Raw genomic sequence first — 22,170 nt, 5'->3', positions numbered from 1 at the left:
TAGAATAAGCAGGCAAAAATACATGTTCCCTGAAGATTTCATAATAAAATTTTTTTTCTAAGACCAGCTTCCCCCTTAACAAATGCTTGTGTAGCAAGCACAGATTTCAGATAAAAGACAAATTTATATCAGATCTATAAACAGGTTGCATGTCAGAGAAAGTGTCCACCCTAAGCGGTGTTCACTCTTTGTTTATTACCGCCATGCCAAGCTACTGGAGAGCCAACAAGCAATTCAAAGAGACAAGCCCATGCACTCTACTACTTCTGCCATTGCAAAGGTTTTGTGTGAACAGCGCCATCAGTGGACAATTCCCCTGAAACCACCAATGCTGTAAAAGTGTAGAAAAGTGGCAAGACAGGCTGCACAAGAGAATGCAGAAAGTAGAATTACCCTGTGGAGTGCGTCGTCGATGAGGTGATCCCGGCGCACGTTGAGCCGAAGGTAAGGGTTAGCTGGAGCACCGCCCACTAGCATTTGAATCACTGACAGATGACGCTCACTGTACATGCGGATGCGGTTGTCATAATAGAGGCCCAGCGCTTTCACCGCAGGCGTCAGGACAAAGGCATGCCCCAGGAAAGAAAAGTGTCCCTCCTTGGTGGAGCCTCCCCGCGTGTGCACAAAACCGCGGTCCGTCTCCAGTTGCTCACTTAGGGGTTCGTTGTAAAATTCTTCCCAAGGAATTAGCGGCTTGCGGCAGTCGGCCACCTGGAATAGCAAGCAGATGGCAGGCAGCAGAAATGTCATCCTGAATTCACAAAGACAGGTGACACTCAAGGAAATGACCCCTGTTAAAGGGACACTGAGGAGCAATTGAAGTTGGCTTGTATCGACAGAATACCAGCTCCTGATTACAAAAACGCCACTCATACTGACAACAAAGCTCTTGTAATGTAGAAAAGAGCAAGAATCAAAATAGGTATCGCCGCCACAGGCCAAACTCGCAAGTACAAGCGTGATGACGTCATAGGACAAAACAGTGTTGCTAGAATCAATGGTTCTAGCAACACTAGGACACGAGAGGCCACGAATCACTGAGGCGCAGCCAATGCATGCGCAAATCTCCTTGACGTCACCAGATGGCGCCACGTACCCGGCAGCTACGCGCGCGCCTGCAGCATCAGGATCAATCGGCGCCTGCTCATCGGCGGTAGGCGGGCTCCCCGTATTCCGTTAACGTTAACAAGGTACACGGTATGCTAAAGGTGTCTATTTGCGAGAACTTCGTTGACAACTTTGAGAACGGGATCCATCGTAACGCTGGCAAAACGCCAGTGCAAACGTAATCGAAGCGACGGTAGCGACGGCCGCAATAGCTGATAGATGCCTTCAACGTGCGGCCAGCGGTAGCTTTCTTTTCGGCTGCTGCTAGGCCGCACTGCTGTACGTCAGAAATCACGGAGTCTGCGTTACGTCATGTGCACGTTATGTTTCACGTCACTTAGTCCTGTGTCGTCATAAGAGAATCCCAAGTTTGAATCAGAGTGGCGGGAAAAACTTTTTCAACTTCCAATTCAAATTTCTTAGAAATAAATGCATCTTTCGCTGCCGGCCAAGTGGCAACAAAGCCATGAAATGCCGAACTATCAGATTTTGCTTTAAAAAAAAATATTAATAGAGCTCTCCTCACTGTCCCTTTAAGTACAACAAGAAAGTAGGCATTCAGGTGGGAGGCTGCCCCAATTACTGCGGACAGACCAACATCCATTCATATAGCAGTGATGGTGGTAGTGATTTTTACATATAGGTGGGATTAACCTTACAGTGGTCTGTCAGCTATTGCTCCGCCCATGTCAATTAACTGAATGAATGTCTCTCTACCACTATTCCATAATGCTAGTGTCCTCCAAAAACTTCCAAGTGTTTCTGCCAGTGTTTACCATTCAGCTCGAAAGCCCTCAGGGTACACAATGTGAGAGACGTTGTCCAACGGAATGTTCTTTCTCCTCAACCTGAGGAGCAAGTACAATGACAGTGGCCAAATTTATGTTAAGATTTCAAGAAGCACATAAAAGAGGCGCATAAACCAGAACTCACTCAGCATCAAGAACACAAAAAAATATTTCAATAACCTGCGACCCCTTATCACACTGCAACAGAAACTGCTGTAATGTCAAAAGAGCACATAGCCTTTTATTTAGGGGTGTGGGAATATTCAAACTTTAGAATATTTTTCGAATAGCATTTGCTATTCGATTCAATTCGTACCGCACTTTTACTACTCGAACTGCGCAGTGCCCAATTCTCGGCACGAACCTCGGCGGACTTCATTCACTGAAAAGGTCGACGGCCGCCACTGTAAGCTAACACTTATTTCAGCGCGGCAGCCGAATGCGCGCTGATGAGAAACGGTGCAGATTAGTGCGAAGCGCAGGACCTCTTTGTAGTTGGCGGGTGCCTCGATCCAAGCACAGTGGCACAGAAGGCGCATGGGTGCAAGTACGAAGCCATACTTCATTTTTGATCGGAGTGAAAAGATGTGACGAGTGGAAACATTTTCTTCTAGGCTTTTGGCTACTGGCAGAACCGCTGCACGCCAGCGAAAGCATGAGCACTCGTGCATCGCAACGTCAAATTTATTGCATGGCTATCACCTCTTGTTGAAATGCTAAATATAGATTTGCTTAATTCATAAATGACAAGAATGAAATGCACTATCGAAATAAAAGTTGCAGGAGGTCAAGCAGCCTGCCTTCAAATTTTTACCAAGTCTCCGCAGGGTGGTGACAACTACTGTCTAGTTGGAGATGCCCTTTCATTTCGCAAGACTTGTGTCGTCTTTTATGCCATGCAGAACTAAATTTCAAGCTGAAGTAAAATGTCACTGCCTATAGACGTTAAAAAATGCGGCCTTTCCGAATAACGCTGCAGCACTACAAAATCAGCCGGTGAAATAGAATTTCGTTAGCATCACCCTAAACACAGCCGAATTTCGAAGTTTCCTAGTCCCACACCTAAAGTTGCGCCATTGAACGGCGGCTAGTAGCATACTTTCGTCTTTCGTTGTCACGCCATGGCCTGCACTGTAGCTGGCTTAACGGAGTCCCATGCAAATACCTTGCTGTACTGTGTGTTGTAGCGTACTTTTGTCTTCATGCCTTAGGCTGTGCAAGCTCTACAGACTCCTGTGGGGAACGCTGTGCATTGTTGTGCGAATGTGGCTCTACCCCCCACCTCATCCTTCCCTCGACAATTACCATCAGACACTTTGGAGGCGGCTCCAAACACGCACTTTGCCCTCCCCTTATATACGCTCGCGATATCACCCAGTCCACACGAACCCTTCCTGTACCCTCTGCCACCACCCCAAAGCCACTCTCGACCATATTCTTTTCCTCTGCCCGGCGGATCCTCCCCCGCGGGGCCTGGAGCACCTTACCACTTGGGAGGCTTGGGAGACCCTACTGCGCTCCGAGGACCCGGCCAAGCAAGCCATCGCCACCGGCCGGGCTGCCAGCGTCATGAGCCTCCGGGACATGAATGTTTGAGTGCAGTGGGGCCGTGCGGGGGCCCAAGGACCGACGTGTCCAAAACTCCCTTGTTACAAATAAAGTTTTCATCATCATCATCATCATCTTTCATTTTCACTCCTTTGACTGCGGGCTAGCTTTAAAGGCACATCCGTGCTCGCCGTCATGCGACATTTACTTTCGTCTTCATACGTTTGGCTGTGCGCTTTAGCACTGGGAGTCCCACGTAAACGCTATGCGTTATGGGAACATACTTTCATTTTCGCGCCTTTGACGGTGTGGGCTGGCCCTACGAGCGCACTCGTGCATGCCATCACGGGACATACTTTCATCTTCGTGCCTCTGTGTGTATGCTAGCTCTGCGGAGTGTTGTGCTAAAAAACGCTGTGCAGTGTCGTGCACCGTACTTTCGTTTTCACGTCTTGGGTTGCATGCGCTCGCCTCAATGTCACGATGGAAAAGCGGGAAGAGCCTTAACTGAGTCCCCGCCTGGCTGTAAGCACAAAAGGCACGATTTGGAACTTCTTTGAAAAAGTTCCCCAATATGAAAGCAGTATGTCTCTCATGCGAAAACTCGCTGAAGACGCCAACAAAAATGACCACCACTCTCATTAACCCTTTGAAGAGGCACAAAAAACTGTATGCGGAGTTTCAAGCTACTGTTAAAGCAAAAGTGGATACCAGTCAACCAAGTGTCACCAATGTGTTGAGAAGAAAAACGGTATTGCTGGAATTGAAACAGCAGGCCTTGGACCTATAGAAAGCCAGCATGATCGCATTCGACTTGATCATCCGTATGTGATCCGTATGTGAGCTGTATGTGATCATCGAAGATAGTGGTTTCAAGGACTTGTTGAATGAGGAAGTTCCTGGTTATCAGCCACCATCAAGAACAACACTGTCTCGAACACTGGTGCCCAAGTTGTATGATGACACTAGAGAGGGGGTTTGTCTGGAGCTCAGTTTTTGGTGCTGTTGTCACCAGCAGGAGAGCATGCCTACCCCCTGCACATGTTGAGCAGCTCACTTTCCTCCATGCCAACATTAGGTAACTCAACTTGTAACCAACCATTCAGTTGAACAGCTGTATTGAACCGTTTTTTTTTCCTGAGAACTATGTGAAAGTACACTAGGGAAAAAGGTTGTGCAATAAATTTGCTTTTTTCCGGCCATGTATCGCAGAACATTTCATCTGTAATTTAACTCAGCAGTATTAGAAAAATATTCCGATTCGACTCACACTCAATTTTTAATATTTGAATTTGTTTCGCACCCAAATTTTGTTGTTCGCACAGCTTTACATTTAGTTGAAATGACCAGCCACCGAGCACATATACGTACTTCAAAACGATGTGCTAAAAGCCATACAGACTCCAATATGAGACAGCAAGCAAATGAGAAAAACTATAAGATAAAGTTGCCTCTGTCAATGACCATACTCTAGAATGCAAAGGACTTGCCTTGACACTAAGCAGGTCCCACAAGGGGTCTTCCTTCAACATCTGAGCTGGGTCCTTGGGAACAGGCCGACCATCCTCTGTGCCAAGCCCTTCATCTTCCTCTTCTCTGCACTGTTCTAGTTCTCCACCAAGAACGTTGGCCATGAACAAAATCTTCATGGTCTGCAATTATGACCAGAGGCACATCTCGTATTGATAAAAACAAAACCAAGCCGTACACAAGTGAAAATACATTCACACTGGACATAAACATCCAATCAGTTTATCATTAACAACATGCGATGCATTATACCCCAAAGCAATACAATGGGCTATAAAAAGTGCTGTAGTTAAACAGAATTAAAGTCATGTCTTTAGCTTGACAGCACAATAGCACACGGCTAAAGAGGAGAGGCAGAAGAAAGAGCAGAAAGTACAAAACACAACTACAGTACCAACCAGCATAACAATTAGGGGGCCAGAGGGTCTTAGAAAAAAAAATTATTAATTAATGAAGTCACAATTATGAAATCTCCATGGAATATGTATTTTTGCAAGCCGATTCCAAATTTACCATTTAATTTTATGTACAACAAGTCTTTGAACACTTATGCAATAGTATGTTATGTAACTTTTTGCCGAGAGCTTTAAAGAAATTTTGCTGCGGAAAACTTGTTAGATTGCATACCATTGGTTTCTCTTAACATCAGGCTATGCAATATGAGTAAAATTATCATCCTGCTTGTTATAGAAGTTGAGTTATAGGATTTTGAAGTGCTCACTTAAGAAACAGGAATACCAATTTTTCCTCTCGCTTGTGAAATAACCCTGCAACTCACCCTGTAACTAAACTTCAATATTGCAAAAGTGCCTCCTGCCCCCCTCTCTCTCAAAGTCCTTCACTCTGCCCACTGCTCTACACAACCTGCCAGTCAAAATGTCCACAACAGTGTGGAAATGTGGGCTAGCTGCCAATGCAGTAAAAAAAAAGAAAAAAGTGTGTGGCACTTTCTTGCTGCATCAGCCACACATTACGTGCTGCATCGCCCACAGTGGCATTGCTCGAGGCCTGTACTCTGGAAAGAGCATCTTTCCTGAGCCACCATCCACTCTGCAGATTTGCTGGCTAGGACTCCTACAGGCAGTGAACATGAACATTTCGTTGGCCATGTGAGCTTGCACCAAGATCTCACTGCTCAAAGCAACTTTCTGGAGCTCTGTGATTTGTACGCGAAAATTCCATAATGCAACATGATGCTGGTAGAACGACAACCTTGATGGAGGCCACAAGGAGCTCGTCATCGGCTACACCAAAGTCTCGGCCAAAGTGTCCCTCGATGACGCGTGCAGTCAGCACCTGGTGGAGAGCGTTGAGGGTGTTTCGGAGGCGGTGGGGAGGGCACTGGGCCCCCCACTGCTTGGCCAGCCGTGCCTGGGCCTCGGGGGGCAGCAAGGCACACGCGCGACACAGCGCGTGCAGTGCACTCCCGCACAGGGGGCCCTCGAGCAGCGGAAGCTCGAGCAGCACCACAAACACTGACAGCAGGCTGGGGTCCCTCTGGTAGGCCCTATGGTACCTGCAGCAAGTGCCACAGCCAAGAGCATCAGGGTGAACTGAAACTTTCACACTACATCCAACTACCAGTAACCTGAACACAAAGGGGACCAAAGATTTGTTCGAATTATACAGAGCTGTAATCAGGGGGGCCGGAAATAATATACAGTCGCCGATCGAAGTTTCGGACCCGACGGGACCCAAAAAATTATCCGAATATTCGAACAATTCGGAAAATTACGTGAACTTAAAAAAAAACTTCTCTGCGAAAAACCGTGTTATAGTTATGTTAACCTATCCTGGAGGGCGCCACAGGCTACCCTAGCTGTGTATATAATGACGCAACTAATCTATTAAAGGGTCTTCTTCATTCGGCTACTGGTGTCGTGCTTGCTTGGCTGGCTGCTGCTCTGCGTGTGCCAGCCGGCGATACAACAGATGGCGACGAGGGTCGCATCAGTGACAACGGGCTGAAGTTATATCAAAAGTGCATTTTCAGTGTGAGCGAACTTCCATTCCTTGGTCACCTCGTGAGTGATAAGGGCGTGCGACCATCGCAGAGCAACATGGAAGCCATTCAGAACGCGCCTGCGCCGTTTCAAAAATCGCGAAAATCTGAGTCACAGTCATGCTTTCATCATGGCTGCACCCTAGCACCCTATCACATCACGATACCAGACAGTGTGATGCGGCCGCAAGCCATGCCGCGAATGAATGCACTCGCTGCGCAAAGCAAGAACAGTCAGTTTGCATGAGGCCATGACGCTAGCGAAGACAGAAGACCGAGCGGTAACCCCCGCGAATGCCTCCAAATGCAGCCCCACCCCGCCCTCTACCGCGTTTGCTGCCCCACACCGTGAGGGGCATCGTCCAAGCCACGGCGGACACTGCAGCTGTCCCGCTATCCCACTATTTTGTTGTACCATTTTCAATGCGATCGCACGCTCTTTGTAGGCCATCTCGATGGCAAAGGAGAGCATCCCATTATCTCGAAAGCAACAATGGAGAACAAATAGCCAAGCCTATCCAAGCCAGTCTGATTTGCTTTGTCAGCGTCCACTGCGCCCGCCAATTTAGTTCAAATCTAAGACGGTGCCTTTCACGGTGGCGGAGTAAGGGTTGGCTGTGATAGCGATGCCCGCTCGCGTCTAATTAGGCCGAAATAACGAACTTTCAGTTGAAAAACGATCTCCACAGTATTGTTGGAGTCTATTTTAGTCCGGAAAATTGAACTTTTAGACTCCACAAAGTCTGAAATATCGGCCCTGAAAGTGTACATGTTCCTATGAGGTGCACGACGGTTCCTCAGCGAAGTCCGAAATATCGCACAAGTCCGAATTACAGGAGTCCGAAAAATCTGTCGGCTACTGTACACTTCATGCTGGCGGGTCCAAAACATCAGTTCAAACAATGAATAAACCGAGTGTTCTCACTCATCCTTTATAAGGCTCAAGCTGTATGCATGCCTCACACACATACAAATGATAAAATAGCACTCAGAATGACTCAAGGAATTGAATGACATCACCTTTAAAATGTTTCAACCACTGGTCTTGTAGAAAAAAGGGGCACACAGTTGTACCAATGAGCTTATAAAAAGACCTAAAATGTGGTACGTATCCGCAACTCAGTCTTCCGGACGTATAAGACTACTTGCTTTAGAAATTAAAATGGCTTCAAGAAGTATTATGAGGCAGCTGACTGATGGAAAAGGCTCAAAAGCCCAGTTTTCAAGTGTATTTTTCTCCTTCCAAACCTGGCCTTGCCGAATTCTACACTCGCGATTGTAAAAACACACAAAACACCAAGGAGGCCAATCAGAAAAAAATAAAAGCATGCCAGATAGTTTGTTTCACAGCTTGGAAGTATTCAGCACGCAAAAATATGGCTTGTAGGAGCATTTTTTTCTATTTGCCAGCACTTGAAGTAAGCAAGACATGTGTCCTGCTCTAGTAAAAGGGTTAAGTTAAATTTCATTGTAATGAAAATAGCCTATTATGAAAGAACAGATGCACAAAACGACAGAAGAAAGAGAGCTTCGCTGCAACTCATGTTGCAAAATGTTTGCACAGATGCAATCAAGTCAGGTCAAAATGCCATCAGCTCCAATATTACAAGACCTAACTGTACAACCATGCACTACGTTTTTCTTCTCTGCTATCAGACAAGTAGCAGACAAGGGAAGGGAAATGAGGGGCTCGTTATGACATACATACGAAGAAAGCCAGCAGTCATTGAAACCAGGAAGCACAGGGGAATTTTTCCATGTTTTTAACTTGTAACGTTGATCAAAACTAGATTAAATTTGAGGGATACATATCAGTATCCCTCGTAACATTCTCATGGTTAGGTTATACGAAAAACATAAATACCCCTGAAAGCAGAAAATTAGACAGCCGTTGCCGTGGCTCACTTCGTAGAGCACCGGACGCGAAATGTGGAGGTTGTGAGTTCGTATCCCACTAGCAGCATGTGGTTGTTTTTTTTTCTGCTTTCCAATTCGTTACACTTCAGCGATAATGTACTTGCACCTTTCATTTAGTATTCACTACAAGTAAAAGAAATAGAAGCATTCTCCTGTGCTCCCTGGTTTCAGTAACTGTTGGCTTTCTTCGTGTGTACACAAGTGCACTGTCATATTTCTACTCCTGAGCAAGGCGCACTGTGACATCAGATTGCTTCTTTACCGTGACAGTTCTGGAGTTTTCTACAAGTGTCATAATGACAGCACAGCCAACACAATCATATGGACCACCGCATACTAATCATCACACCCGAATGAAAAGCCAATAATGGCACTTTAAATTAGTTTCCCCAATTACACCACTTCTGTTCCGGAACAAATTTCTCAAGTACTAGTTATCAGTGATCAGCTAGGACGAAAAAGTAGCCATTCTTTAACCAAGAGCATTGTGCCAAGCAGACACAAACATACACACATGCAGGGTATCAAAAAGCCAGTATTCACCTGAGACCAATTTCCAGGTTCTCGCACAAAATCATAATGGCGTTCACTAGAGCATCAAGAAAAGGAAGGTCTGGTATGGAAAACAGCGCATCATAGGACCTCCTGACAGACTCCACATCCACTGGAATGTCCTGGTTCACGAGCCCATTGAGTCTAAAGGTACAGAAGCAGAGAAAGCAAAGGAAGGTTTTCACAATATATGCAGAGTCTAGGCACTCAGTTAAACACAAAAGAAAATCTTTCCCACCAAACAAACATACCAAATGAACACTTCACATGTGTATTTACATGTTTATTAAAGATAACTAAGAAGTCTTTAATGGACCTTCGAGGCAAAAAAATTTCATGGACTTTGTCAAATGCTGCTACAAAACATGGTTCGCTTTTCATGTTACTGCAGTGTGTGTGTTTTGTAGTTTTGTTTGTTTATTTTTCAACATGTTCAGTCTGCTCAAAGGCACTATTGTAGGAGGTGCCTTAGAAGGGAATCAGAAGCACAAAATAACAAGAAAACAACTGAGATTAGAGATGGAAAAGAATAACAAAAATTCTAGAGGCCCGTGTGCTGCGCGATGTCAGTGCTCGTTAAAGAACCCCAGGTGGTCGAAATTTCCGGAGCTCTTCCCTACGGCGTCCCTCATAGCCTGAGTTGCTTTGGGACCAAGCCAAAACAAACCATAAACATAACAGGCATAATAAGATTAATGTAGACAGAGTATTTATTAGTATACTGTTGAATTACTGCCTCCAAAACAATGCACTATATGACCAGACTGATACCACACAAACCACACAGAATACAACTGCACAGTGATGTTAACTAGAATATCCCGAAACACTGCCTAAAACCCTCAGATTTTGTTTTTAGAGTTCAAGCAAGTCAAGCAGCAAAGGTAAGCTGCAAATCTGATCAAACCAGAATGCTATTTAAAACAAGATTCAAAGTCCTCACTGTTCACACAACACAACAAACAAGGCTAGGTGTCAAGTTGAGGACTACGAAAATCCTACACGAATGAATAAAAAACTGTGCTCTTGTTTTTCCAATATACTGACACCTCCCTGAAGTAGTCCACGATATAGAAAGCCTTACCACCACCCTCAAAGACCAGCTGCGACAAAAATTTTTGCCTCGTAGTAAGGCATTTTTCTAGTACTATGTCCACAAAGAATAGTAAACATGAACTGGCATCCATAACAGAAGTGAGTGCATCAAGAATCGCTTCCAAAAGTCGTCATTTTTTAAACTGAAACTCGAAAAATGTCCCCCCTTACCGGAAATAAAGTAAAAATGGACTGCTCAGCCCCATAGCTAAGGTATTTCAGAGGCTCACTGCTTCCTGTAGAAACCCAAATGAGTGAGCACGCGTTCCAAGAGTGTATACTGTTAGCAACATGAACACCGATCATAAGAATTTACAGCAATGCAAACAAACTCGCGCTAGCAGAGAGCCCCTTTTGTTTCAGGGCTTGTTATTGTCCTTCTGTTACCAAGGAGACATAGTGCTGCTAGTAAAGCTTCAGCAAAGACCATCTTTTTTAGCCACAGCCACAGCAGAAGATGTGGACTTTCGATTCACTTTGACCAAATCAGTCAAGGGACCCACCACTATGCCATGTAAAATGAAAAGGAGATTGCTATATGCTGCACAACGATGGATATTTGCAGCACTTTGGAAACGCACGTGGAGCAAGTGTTCATGTGTGACGCGTGTAATTTGTGCCCCAAATGCTTTCACAAGTTTCGGCAAGTTAATCGCCTAAAATTTCTAAACACCTCTGCACAATGCCCCAGTAGGACTGCCAAGATGCATTTCAACCACTAGATTTTCAATTCATGCCGTTGGTAATCCGTATATATTTGCAATGAGCCTGGCTTGAGGAAGGCTCTCGGTGACCCAGTGACTGCATAACTGCGCGGTGTGCCGTCAAGTACACACAATATTTGTTACAGACCTTTTTAAATGCATATAACAGCACTGGCTCTCTAACAAGTGCAGAACACTGCAGAACACTGGCACAGTTAGCTCTATACCCTACCTAACTTAATAAAAGGCGCTCCAGCCAAAGTACAATTTCATTAGAGTTCCCCTTTAATACTAAGCATAAAGATGTTACCCAGTGTGTTAACTATTAAAACGACAAAAGCAAGCATCACATGAGACTACTATAATGAAGTAAGACTTTTCCATGACCTAGCTGATTCAAGATCTTTGGGGTAAGTGTGCATACTTATTCCAGAGGCTATAATAGCAGGCACTTTTTTTCTTTTTTTTTTTCCTGCTGCATTACACAGTAAAGAAGCGGATATAGAGGGAAAAGGAAAATGGTCGACGGATGCATAGAGTCAGGTGAAGAGAGCAGCCCATAAACTTTTCTGGGGAAGAGTGGCTGAGGCTGACGAGGAGATGGGGCTAGTTGAATGGGAAGGTATGAGAGGTGAGAGAGAGGCCTCTGCCCTGCAATGAACTTAACCTGGCCGATGACAGCGATGACGACGAGGATGACGATGCCATGGCGTACCTCGGCAACCCTCCACCAGGCAGCCGCGCCACGGCCATGCCGGCTCCAAAGAAGTCTTCGTCAAGCCTGTGCGCTGTGAGATCCTCGAGCTCCAGCGAGTCCTGGTCCTTGTCCATATCCACCTCCATGGCGCGAAGGTCCTCCTTGGTGAGGCCTCCTTCCTCGGGGGAAGGGGACAGCCTCCGGGGGAAGCTTCGTTTGAGGAACTTCTCCCGTGAGAACACCTGACCCAGTGCATGGATGAGGGGGGTGTAGTTGCCGCTGGAGCGGCACTCCGACACCAGCCCCAGGAGGAGCTCCTCCGTCAGCATGCGGTACGCCCGTGGAGCCTTCGGTGCCGGCTCAACAGGTGTGGCCGCTGCTCCTGAGGAGGCTGGGAAGAGGGCAATCCCGAGGTCCCTCCATGTACAACGGAATCCTGTCAGCCCTTACTCACAAAACGTGGCACTCCTTGCGGACTGCATGAAAAATCATTTCCTATACAGAAAACTGGCTGAAAAGAAGTGCCTGCAGGTGCCGCAGGTGCAGTTCTCTTCCACAAGGTGCCCACTGCACATGCGGAGTGGCAGGTGAGCGCTTGCAGTTGTCGCTTTCACCTGTCACCGACACAAACTATGTATGTGCACTACAAGTTGGTGGTTTCTTCACAACCAGTTGAGCATGGGAGAAGGCAGAGGAAGAGAGGTGCATGCATGTGGGATTTGAACTTCCAGTTTGCTCAAACTGACACTTCAGCCCCGTTGATATCAAGGCATGCATCAGAAAGGCTGTCTAATTCAAACTCCACAAAATATGCAGCAGCCACACTGTGCAGCAGAAAAAAGCCTGAAGGAATGCTTTGCCAACTGCATCAAAGGCGCATAAACACCATATTTCTGGACAAGAGCCCCCACAAAGCACTTCATCACAAGCACCCTGCGTCCACCTGCCCAGAGTTTATTTCTGGCAACCAAAACGGCTAAGTAGTAAGATAAGACTCAGTACCCCAGGAACTAGCCCTGGGTTCACGATTTCGAATAAGAGCATTCTACCAGAACACCACAGGTGCCATTTGAGAACGAGCATGCATACACCCGGCACAACAACTGCCTTACGTTCTCACAAAAGAGGCCTCAGGGGGAATTAGTTGGAAATTTTGCATAATTCTACACCTGCCACAGAAAACTATTGGAAATCAGCAGCTGAGGTTACCAAAAAAAATGGGGGCATAGGGGTGGAGTGAGGCAGGTGGTGGGAGTAGAGGTTATACAAGAAATTGCAGCTAAGAATTAAACCTGCTTTGTTAAATGACAAAGATAGGCAATCAAAGAAATAGTGTACTCATTTGTCACACAAGTTTATCCATAAGTGGTGCTGCTACATTTGACACAGGACTGCTCAAAAGCTGCACTTAAAATGTACAAGGCACTGGAGAGAAATGATTCGATTCATCAGTGGACTACAAGCACATGCCGCTCCATCTCATTCTTGAAGTACAAGACGCAGGGCTGCAAAAACTATGCAGTCCAAAGAAATGTGACCAGGGGCCCCAACGGGTGTACCCTCCTCTCTGAGAACCACCTCACTCCACAACAGGAACAATGGTTCCATATTGAAATGCAGCTCACCAGGTTTTTCCTGAGAACAGAGGGCATTTTTGACGGCAGTGGGCTTCTTCGGCAGGGTGGCCAATGGGCTAGTGTCACTGAATGTGCAGTACAAGTCTATTTCCATGTCCTGAGGACGCAGTTCATCCCGTAAGCTTGATGCTGCAAGCACTGTTGTATTTATACTTGAGATAGTTGCTGAAAAGGGAAAAAAATATTTTTATATCAGCTTGCATTCAGTAAAGGTATCACCACAAAAATTAGGCACAATCTTAGCAAGCTTACAAAAACAGCCACCGCAAATAGTGTGTGCAATGTAGACTACATTGCTAATTGCAATGCAAACAAATTGCAATGCAAATTGCAATACATTGCAAATACACAAATACACAATGCAAATTGTCATACACGAAGCAGTTCTTTAGCCCTGCATGATAAGATCGCATGTCAATGCTTGGCTTTGGATGGTACAGATACACTGGAGGCTCTTGCGGTATGTTATGTGGGCATGAGCAACAGTTCAGAATTGAGAGCTGAAGGTATGGCTTGTGAAATAGAATGCAATAAAATGATCATTTTATTTATTTTCACGTTGCTATCCTGTATACAGCGGTTTCGCTAATTTTTAACATGCATTTTCGTTATTTTTGCCGCTTACTGTTGCTAACTGTGTTGTCATTGCTTTGTATTATAGCTTGTGTTATGAGTATTTCTAAATGACCTTATGCCTTAACACTACTTTGTGTACTTTTGTTTCTCAAACCTAAAGTTTTTTCGCGCTTCATACTTTTTTGCAATATTGTTTACTTGTATTCTCTTCACTTCGAAATCTTGTGTAATGATGCTGCTAAATACGTGCGTTAGCTATTGTTTTAAATAACCCGTTGTGTATATATTCTGTACGTATTTGTAACCGCTCACTGCCTTCTCTAATGCCCTCCAAGGGCCATGAAGGAACCTGAAATAAATAAATAAATAAATAAATAAATAAATAAATAATTTCTCTGTAGCCGTTTTCTCAAGGCATTCATTACCACCACCATACCTATTCACTGTTTTCATTGCCGAACCCTAATAAAATAGATTCTGGACCTGCACTGCTTTCACCCACACATCACTGCCAAACAAGAGTTCGACAGTTTGTTGAATGTCAGTCATCCTGTTAATTCTCCAGGAAAGTACATGTGAGCACTAAGGACAGTATGACTAGCTAGTTTGCTGTTTTGAACAAGCAAAAGCAAACAAAACAAAGAGTAGAGTGGGCAAGAAAAATAACTAAAAATAAAATTGCTCAGCCCACACTGACCGAGGCACAATGGCCAAGCAAAGCTAAAAAGCGGACAGGACATGAAAGCAAAAATAAACGACGATAAAACTTCCTGTGGTGCGTCATTGCTTTTATGCACATAAATAAACCCACTGTATTCCCGCAGGTGCTACAGGTTACCAAACTAACATCTTTGGAAGTTAATGAATTAATGCTGCAAAATCTATTATACCAGGTTTGAAGAAGTGAAGTATGTTAAAAAAAAAATGTAAGAAAAACAAACACAACCAAGGTTAAACTAATAAAAAGAACTGTGACGTGAATTTCAGTGTATGAATATGCAGTGAAAAGTAGTCCCCCAACTGCTTATCCGAGACAGAAAGCTATTACTAAAATACACAAGATGTCCCAGCAACATTCCAAAATGCATGTTTCATATTTAGTGATTTAAGGAGGGAAATGGCCTTGAAATCAAGAAAATCTCGAAAGAAGTCGAATTTTAGAAAACACCAGATTTTATATCTATAAGCTCTTTCTAATTAAATCCCGAAAAATTTTCCACTGAAAACAGCCGAGAAGTGACTAAAAAATGTTTTTTCTGACCATAGGTAGCAAAGAACTGGCTGCAGCCTCCGTGAAAAAGTGTTTTTAGATCTGACCACCCTACTTGAATAAAGCATAGATAGCATGACAATGGCATCATAGATATTCATGCAGTTCATTGCACTATGTTATTTGGTAAATTTTTAACACAGTAACGTTCCTATATTTCTGAATTACTTTCTCATTTTTTCAATGTGCTACTAATTTGACATGACAGTAATGAATGCACTATACAAGCATGTATACAGGTTGTCCATAACTTTAGCCAAGGGTTAAAAGATCAGATATTTGAGATTGCCCAGGGCAACCACTTACATACAGCTACCAACCAGCTTGCGCATCATAGGCGATTTTTTGTTTTGCAATTAATTAATTAGCAATTTAGATAATTTTTCTAAATGCGTAAATATTGACTTTAGACACCAGATGTGAATAGCAAAGTTGGAGAGCACCCTGAGAAACCCCCCATTCAATTTATTTCCGATAAAGAAAGCCTCACGTGTACCTTTTTTCTGAGCTCAGTGCAAGTTGCACCGTCGCGCTTGCAACTGGCTCGCGCGGGTGCCGCAACCACAGCCGACATATCAGCCTGCCAAAGCAATGAGGTCGTCGCGCCTTGCCAGCAGCTGATTTCGTTCACTCAAGACACAGTTGAGAGCAGCACAATCATGGCGCACGAATGCGCTAGTCACGGGATTTTTTTTTTTGTATTTCGCGGGCTTTCTTTGGAGCTCGGAAAAAAGATACACGTGAGGCTTTCTTTATCGCAAATAAATTAAAGGGGGTTTCTCAAGGTGCTCTCCAACTTTGCTATTCACATTTGCTGTCTAAAGTCAATTATTACGCATTTAGAAAAATCATCCTAATTGTTAATTAATTAATTGCAAAACAAAAAATTGCCTATGATGCGCAAGTCAGTTGGTAGCTGTATGTAAGTGGTTTCCCTGCCCTACCTCAAATATCTCATTTTTTAACCCTTGGCTAAAGTTAGCCCGGACACCCTCGATAATGTTCTATGTAGGAAAAACTCGGTTTAATAAAAATATTTGCAGGATGTCACTGCATGAACCATTCCTTTGGCTACAATTTAAGAGTGACTGTAGGCTCCTACCACGTTTTGTTATCACACCAGGCTTTCTACAAGTTTCATATATCAATAAAGCATATAAAACATTTATAATGTCAAAACTACTGAAGGTCTATGAGTGAAAATTTGTATTTATTCATTTTGTGCACTTCCCATTAAGCGTGCCAGATTTCATTACTCTAACCCAAAAAAATAAAAAAATTTCACCTCCGAAGCACTCTATGAGAGCATAGAGACTTGAATATATGGCTTGATGAGATTCACTGGTCACTGACCATGGTCAAACAAAAACAAAAATGACGTTTCGGGAGCGCTACGGCTCCCTTGTTCACAATCATGGTTCACAATATATGGTTTAACTACTCACAGCAAAGGTATCAGATGCCCCTGTATCTTGGCAAGGAACTCAGAATTAAGGCACGAATAACATAGTGCCCCAGTCATTGCACAGAACCAGAAGTGTGCCCTGGTAGGATGATTTTTTTACAACCCTGAGGAAAGCGTCCCACAATGGGGTGCTTTTTTCTCCTTCAACCACTCCATACGAGGCCCACGGGGAGCTAGAAGCATCCCGTAAAGGGAGCTTCAAATAGCTCATATGGGCAGCGACGCAACAAACGGAACAGCCTGAATGGACAAGAAAATGAGACCACTCACGACTCCTATCATGATGTTGCAAAACGTCTTTTGTCGTTGCCGCTGAGTCACCGGCATGAATTGGAGGCTGGCGTCCTGGACACTCAGGGTCCAACTCCATTTGTTGCGACCCCCCAGCAGAAGTCCTCGATGTCCCACCACCCGCAGATGCTGCTGCTGCTCCATTGCCACAAGGCTCACTTAATCTGCCTGAAGAACCGAAACGAAATCGCATGCCAAAAATGCAAGGGCTTTAGCATCTGTCAAATGCTGTAAATCATCCAAAGCAATCATGCTGAAAGCAGACCATTCATATGGTTTGTGATTTGAAGCAGCATCAACATAAACTGACCCATTGCCCACTATGAGAAAGAAGGCAAGAAAACAGTTTCTGCCTCTTCCAGCACTTAAAGGGACACTGAGGAGAAATTGAAGTTGACTTGCATCGACAGAATACCAGCTCCTGATTACAAAAACGCCATTCATACTGACAACAAAGCTCCTGTAACATAGAAAAGAGCAAGAACCAAAATACAGGTATCGCCGCCACAGGCCAAACTCTCAAGTACAAGCTTCATGGCGTCATAGCACAAAACAGTGTTGATAGAACACTAGGACACGAGAAGCTACGAATCACTGAGGCGCAGCAAATGCATGCGCAAATCTCCTTGACGTCGCCAGATGGCGCCACGTACCCGATAGCTACGCGCGCTCCTGCAGCATCGGGACCAATCAGCGCTTGCTCTCAGCGGTATGGGGGCTCCCGGTATTCCGCTAACGGTAACAAGGTACACGTACGGTATGCTAAAGGCGTCTATTTGCGAGAACTTCGTTGACGACTTCGAGAACGGGATCCATTGTAACGCTGGCAAAACGCCGGTGCAAATGTAAACCAAGCGACAGCCGCAATAGCCAATAGATGCCTTCAACGTGCGGCCGGCAGTAGCTTTCTTTTCGGCTGCTGCTGGGCCGCACTGCTGGCCGCCAGAAATCACGGAGTCTGCGTTACGTCATGTGAATGTCATGTTTCACGTCACTTAGTTCTGTGTCGTCATAGCAGAACCCCAAGTTTGAATCAGAGCGGCGCGAAAAACTATTTCAACTTCGAATCCAAATTTCTTAGAAATAAATGCATCTTTCGCTGCCGGCCAAGTGGCAACAAAGCCATGAAATGCCAAACTATCGGATTTTGCTATAAAAAAAATATTAATAGTGCTCTCCTCAGTGTCCCTTTAAACCTTCAAGTGGTCACATCAGGTACAGTATCTGAATAGAGTTGTCAAGTAGCAAATCCACCAGAGCGACTACACATAGCAATATCTGGTTGGTTGGTTGGTTGGTTTATGTGGTTTAACGTCCCAAAGCGACTAAGGCTATGAGAGACCAGGTGACTTTAACCCACATCCTGACGGTTACCTTTTAAACTGGGTGGCAGGCAAAAGCCAACCATGGGCAGTGAAGGCCACATTACACCATTCCCGATATATAAGGGTGACAAAAAGAAATGTAAACAGCGCAGTGCCTATAGTGCCTAAGCACTTTGCTGTTCGCATTTCTTTTCATTGCACTTGTACCTTGGCACGAAGAAAAAAGACTCTATAGTCGTCCTAATTGTATTGTGGGCCAAAAGAAATGCGAACAGCAGTGTGTGTGTAAGCACCACGCTGTTCACTTTTCTTTTTACTGCGACAGTGCTTGTTCAAACAGTCAGCAGCCACAATGCTAGTGGACTGAACAAGCTGCCGCAATGCGTTACTGCTCATCCAGTTTTTACGACGTTATGCACAACAATTGGAATGTCCTGGCTGACCAGAATATGATAGCGACTGATGGCAAAGACTGGGAAAAAATTCCGACAAATGTTGCACAGCCAAAAACTTGTAACACACAGTGGGAGGCCCTCCTTTGCCCTCCACAGAGCACAGAGCCCTGGTGTAGCAGATTGTGACCATGTCAGTTGCCCCAAATGAGCAAAAGGCTGCTCTTTCCTTTCAGAAAAGTCAGAGAAACGCAGTAATTCATTACAAATGACAACGACAGGGGTGACAATAAAGAGGCTGAACAACCGTGTGCAGCTACCACTGAAGTAGAACCGGAACTCTATTTAGCCTCGCCTGCAGAAAAATTCTTTTGAAATAGCCTTACATAACGCCTCAACCTTAATTTGTGTCTTGATGTGCATGTTTATTTTCCATCTTTATCCCCATTTCTCTACGCCATTACTAAAATGCATTCAGCACTGAGTTGCCAATCTTGTGAGCTCATTCAGTAAGCACCCTCCATTCTTTTTCAAAAAACACAAGTGCAAATTACTATAACTAGTTATCTCACGTAAACCAACATGAAGTACAATGCAAGCCTTGATGACATTATTTCAATTTATTATCAGATAATTCAGACATTTTTTTGCAAGCCATGCTGGAGCAGAATTAATGAAAGCTGACTGTCCTTCATCGTATTTCAATGCAGCGCCTGGCAATTCTTCGGGGTTGGCACAAATGGGGAGATGAATATCAATCTGGATGCCAGAACTGCAGCCAAATTCTAAAAGGCTCTTACATGTGGATGTATGAGGTGCTGTATCTGCTGTGTGGTTAGGGGCAGTGCTGTCGCAGAGCGCTGCCTTGGCCATCATCAAGTGCAAGGCCCGGGCAGCGGCCTCATTTGGAGACAGGTGGTCCAAACGGCCACTGGAGGCACAGTTCTCATTGGAGCAGCCCTCGCGACCACAGCCAGCTGTCAGCTGGTAGTAGTAGCGCTCTATAAGTTCCTTCACTGCCAGCTTCCTGCAGGAGAGAAATGCAATAAGCTTAGCATTGTATTTCAACTGTGCTTCGGCGTCTTTAGGTGCTGTGAATGTCACTTGTTTTCAACATGCCTACACGTCACTGTTTCTGTTTTGTGATAGCGCACTGTGCATGTCACGTTACTGCATAGGATAAACAGAATCCCCTTCGTAAAATAAATATTCTTTGTTGTTCATTCGGCATCGACCACTAAATGTTGGCTCCTCTTCCAACCCGCTTTAGGCCAGTAATTACACTCTGAGACAGAGTTGTGTACACAACAGTAGTAAATGGCAAGTGTGTTGAGTGAATACAGGCATCAATCCACCCAAGAACAACGCAATAACGTTGCCGCACTGATACTTCTTGAAGAAAGCTGTGTTTCTTGAGGCCCTTGTTTTAAATAAATTTTCGATAAACTGGAAAGGAACCTAAAACAAGGCAATCAAATATGTTCTCGGTTATTAAACAGACACTCAGCGCATCAGACAGAAAAGGCAAGAAACTGATATAGACAGAGCTGAAGACTTGTAGGAAAAAGATCTTCAAATGAAGTTTTTGCACACCTTTATAAAACTAACATAGAATATCTTCAACTGCCACCACAAACTTCAAATAGAAGGGACCCCACTTGCAAAATTTACGAGGTACCTTCTGAGTATGGTGCACCTGATCGTTCATTTTTTGTTCAAACAATGCGTGAGTGATAAGCCTCTAAAAACAACTTTTGTCGTGTGTGAGGTTTTCCTTCCCGTGCTTTCGGCACAAGATTTTGACCATTTTCGTAAAATAGACCTCCCCACTGTAATGCCAGTTTGGCAGAGCAGGCATCAAATAAAAAAAAGGTAGCTTGAACAGTGCACAGCGTTACACCCCAAGCCAGACTTTCCTTATATATTAGGTTCTTTGCTAACGGTGAACAAGAATAAAAAAGCCTGTTCCCCATAACGAAAATTACTCGAAGGGAGTATTTAGCCAAAGTTTCCTCTATAAAAATTTGCAAGATGACAATTCGAAACAAATTAATAGCATGCGTTTTAATGCTAGCATTTACAGCCCTGTGCTTCATTTCTCTATAAGCCATAACTGCACTGGCTGCACAGGCTTTAAATGGGTACTTTAGAAAACAACGAAAACCACGTGTTTTTGAAGCATCAGTTGGCTAAAGCCGAAAACGCCTGCGAGTACCAGAATGAGCAAGCATGACACAGCAAGATACCAAACAAAAAGGTCACTCGGAGTTCTTTGCGCTAAAGCATTTTGCATCCACACACAAAAAAAAAAGCGTGTGAACGCTATCCTGAAACAAACAAAGCAGCGTTCTGAATTATTTCAGCGTTGTACATTACTTCTAGCGACAACAGCGAGCAAGGGCGCGTTCAGAATGCTCCGACGCTCTCTATTTCCTCGATTTCCTATCTGACGGCAATTATGGAGAAAGGCATATCAGCTCACCACCGTCCCCTCCACTGCCAGGCACAAATAGAGGGAAACGCTCAGGTTCCTAACCTTGGTTTCGTCGGCTTTGCTCAAGTTTCATGCTCGTTGCATTACAAGCGCGCGACAGCGTACGATTGCCAAACTAACTGGATTTCCACACCAATGCTAATACGCAGGAACTAAATTTGGAAATTTTACTAGCAGCTAACAGTCTCAGGTGTCGTGTATTACAGGCGCATTATCATGTTCGTTGCTAGGCACGGAAGTGGTGCACGTTTGCGAGCACAGGGAGGACGTACGCTTCAATGCAAGTGCGCCATTCGAAACTGCTCCGAGTGAACTGAACTGAGAACGCGTAGCCGACCGCCAGACATATTTAACGAGGCGATTCATTGGCCTCGAATATGACTTGCACAGCACAGCTCAAATGCGTAGAGTGAAAACTAAATGAACTGACTTGGAGTTGTCTTGGCCTCCGGACGCTCGTCCTGTCTCCCTGTCTCGGCGCTTGTTTGGATTCATAGGTCCCAAATTTGCAGTCACCCTCTTTCAATTCATCAAGCTGCTTCGTTTCAGAGCATTTGATCGGCAGACTTCGACGACATCCGCAGTTTTCCTTCCTTTTTAATGACAGCGGTGTCTTGACTGAGGGACGTTGCACGGCTGGTGTTTGCTGCGCGAAAATGAAAAAAAAAAACTCATCACAAGCAATGACAGAAGTCGAAGTTGCGTAACGTTTGCATGCAACCCGAATAAATAATACATTAATGTAATAATTAAGCAAAATAATAGATATGCCACAGTGTT

The 22,170-nt window shown here is 44.6% G+C and overlaps 1 protein-coding gene across 2 annotated transcripts in view; it reads right to left on the bottom strand.

The window, feature by feature from the left end:
- Window positions 1–22,070, bottom strand: part of Ube3a (ubiquitin protein ligase E3A) — a 29,542-nt gene extending 7,472 nt beyond the window's left edge. Inside the window, exons 1-9 of one of the 2 annotated variants that reach the window (XM_089566850.1) lie at window positions 21,821–22,070; window positions 19,697–19,923; window positions 17,159–17,347; window positions 13,566–13,742; window positions 11,911–12,331; window positions 9,436–9,588; window positions 6,186–6,489; window positions 4,934–5,095; window positions 394–711 (exon numbers count right to left, since the gene is read on the bottom strand). In XM_089566850.1, coding sequence (XP_089422976.1) covers window positions 394–711; window positions 4,934–5,095; window positions 6,186–6,489; window positions 9,436–9,588; window positions 11,911–12,331; window positions 13,566–13,742; window positions 17,159–17,347; window positions 19,697–19,923; window positions 21,821–21,885 — 2,016 coding nt within the window. In that variant the 5' untranslated portion in view covers window positions 21,886–22,070. The remainder of the gene's footprint in view (window positions 1–393; window positions 712–4,933; window positions 5,096–6,185; window positions 6,490–9,435; window positions 9,589–11,910; window positions 12,332–13,565; window positions 13,743–17,158; window positions 17,348–19,696; window positions 19,924–21,820) is intronic. The other variant, XM_089566852.1, reaches the window with a different exon arrangement.
- Between the last annotated feature and the right edge of the window lie 100 nt (window positions 22,071–22,170).

Source organism: Amblyomma mixtum, chromosome 1 (genome assembly GCF_055824585.1).
Source record: "Amblyomma mixtum isolate Tamu chromosome 1, ASM5582458v1, whole genome shotgun sequence".
In the NCBI taxonomy this organism is placed as follows: domain Eukaryota; kingdom Metazoa; phylum Arthropoda; class Arachnida; order Ixodida; family Ixodidae; genus Amblyomma; species Amblyomma mixtum.
The sequence above is the reverse complement of the archived record's forward strand: the minus strand, read 5'-3'. Positions and strand labels throughout refer to the sequence as shown.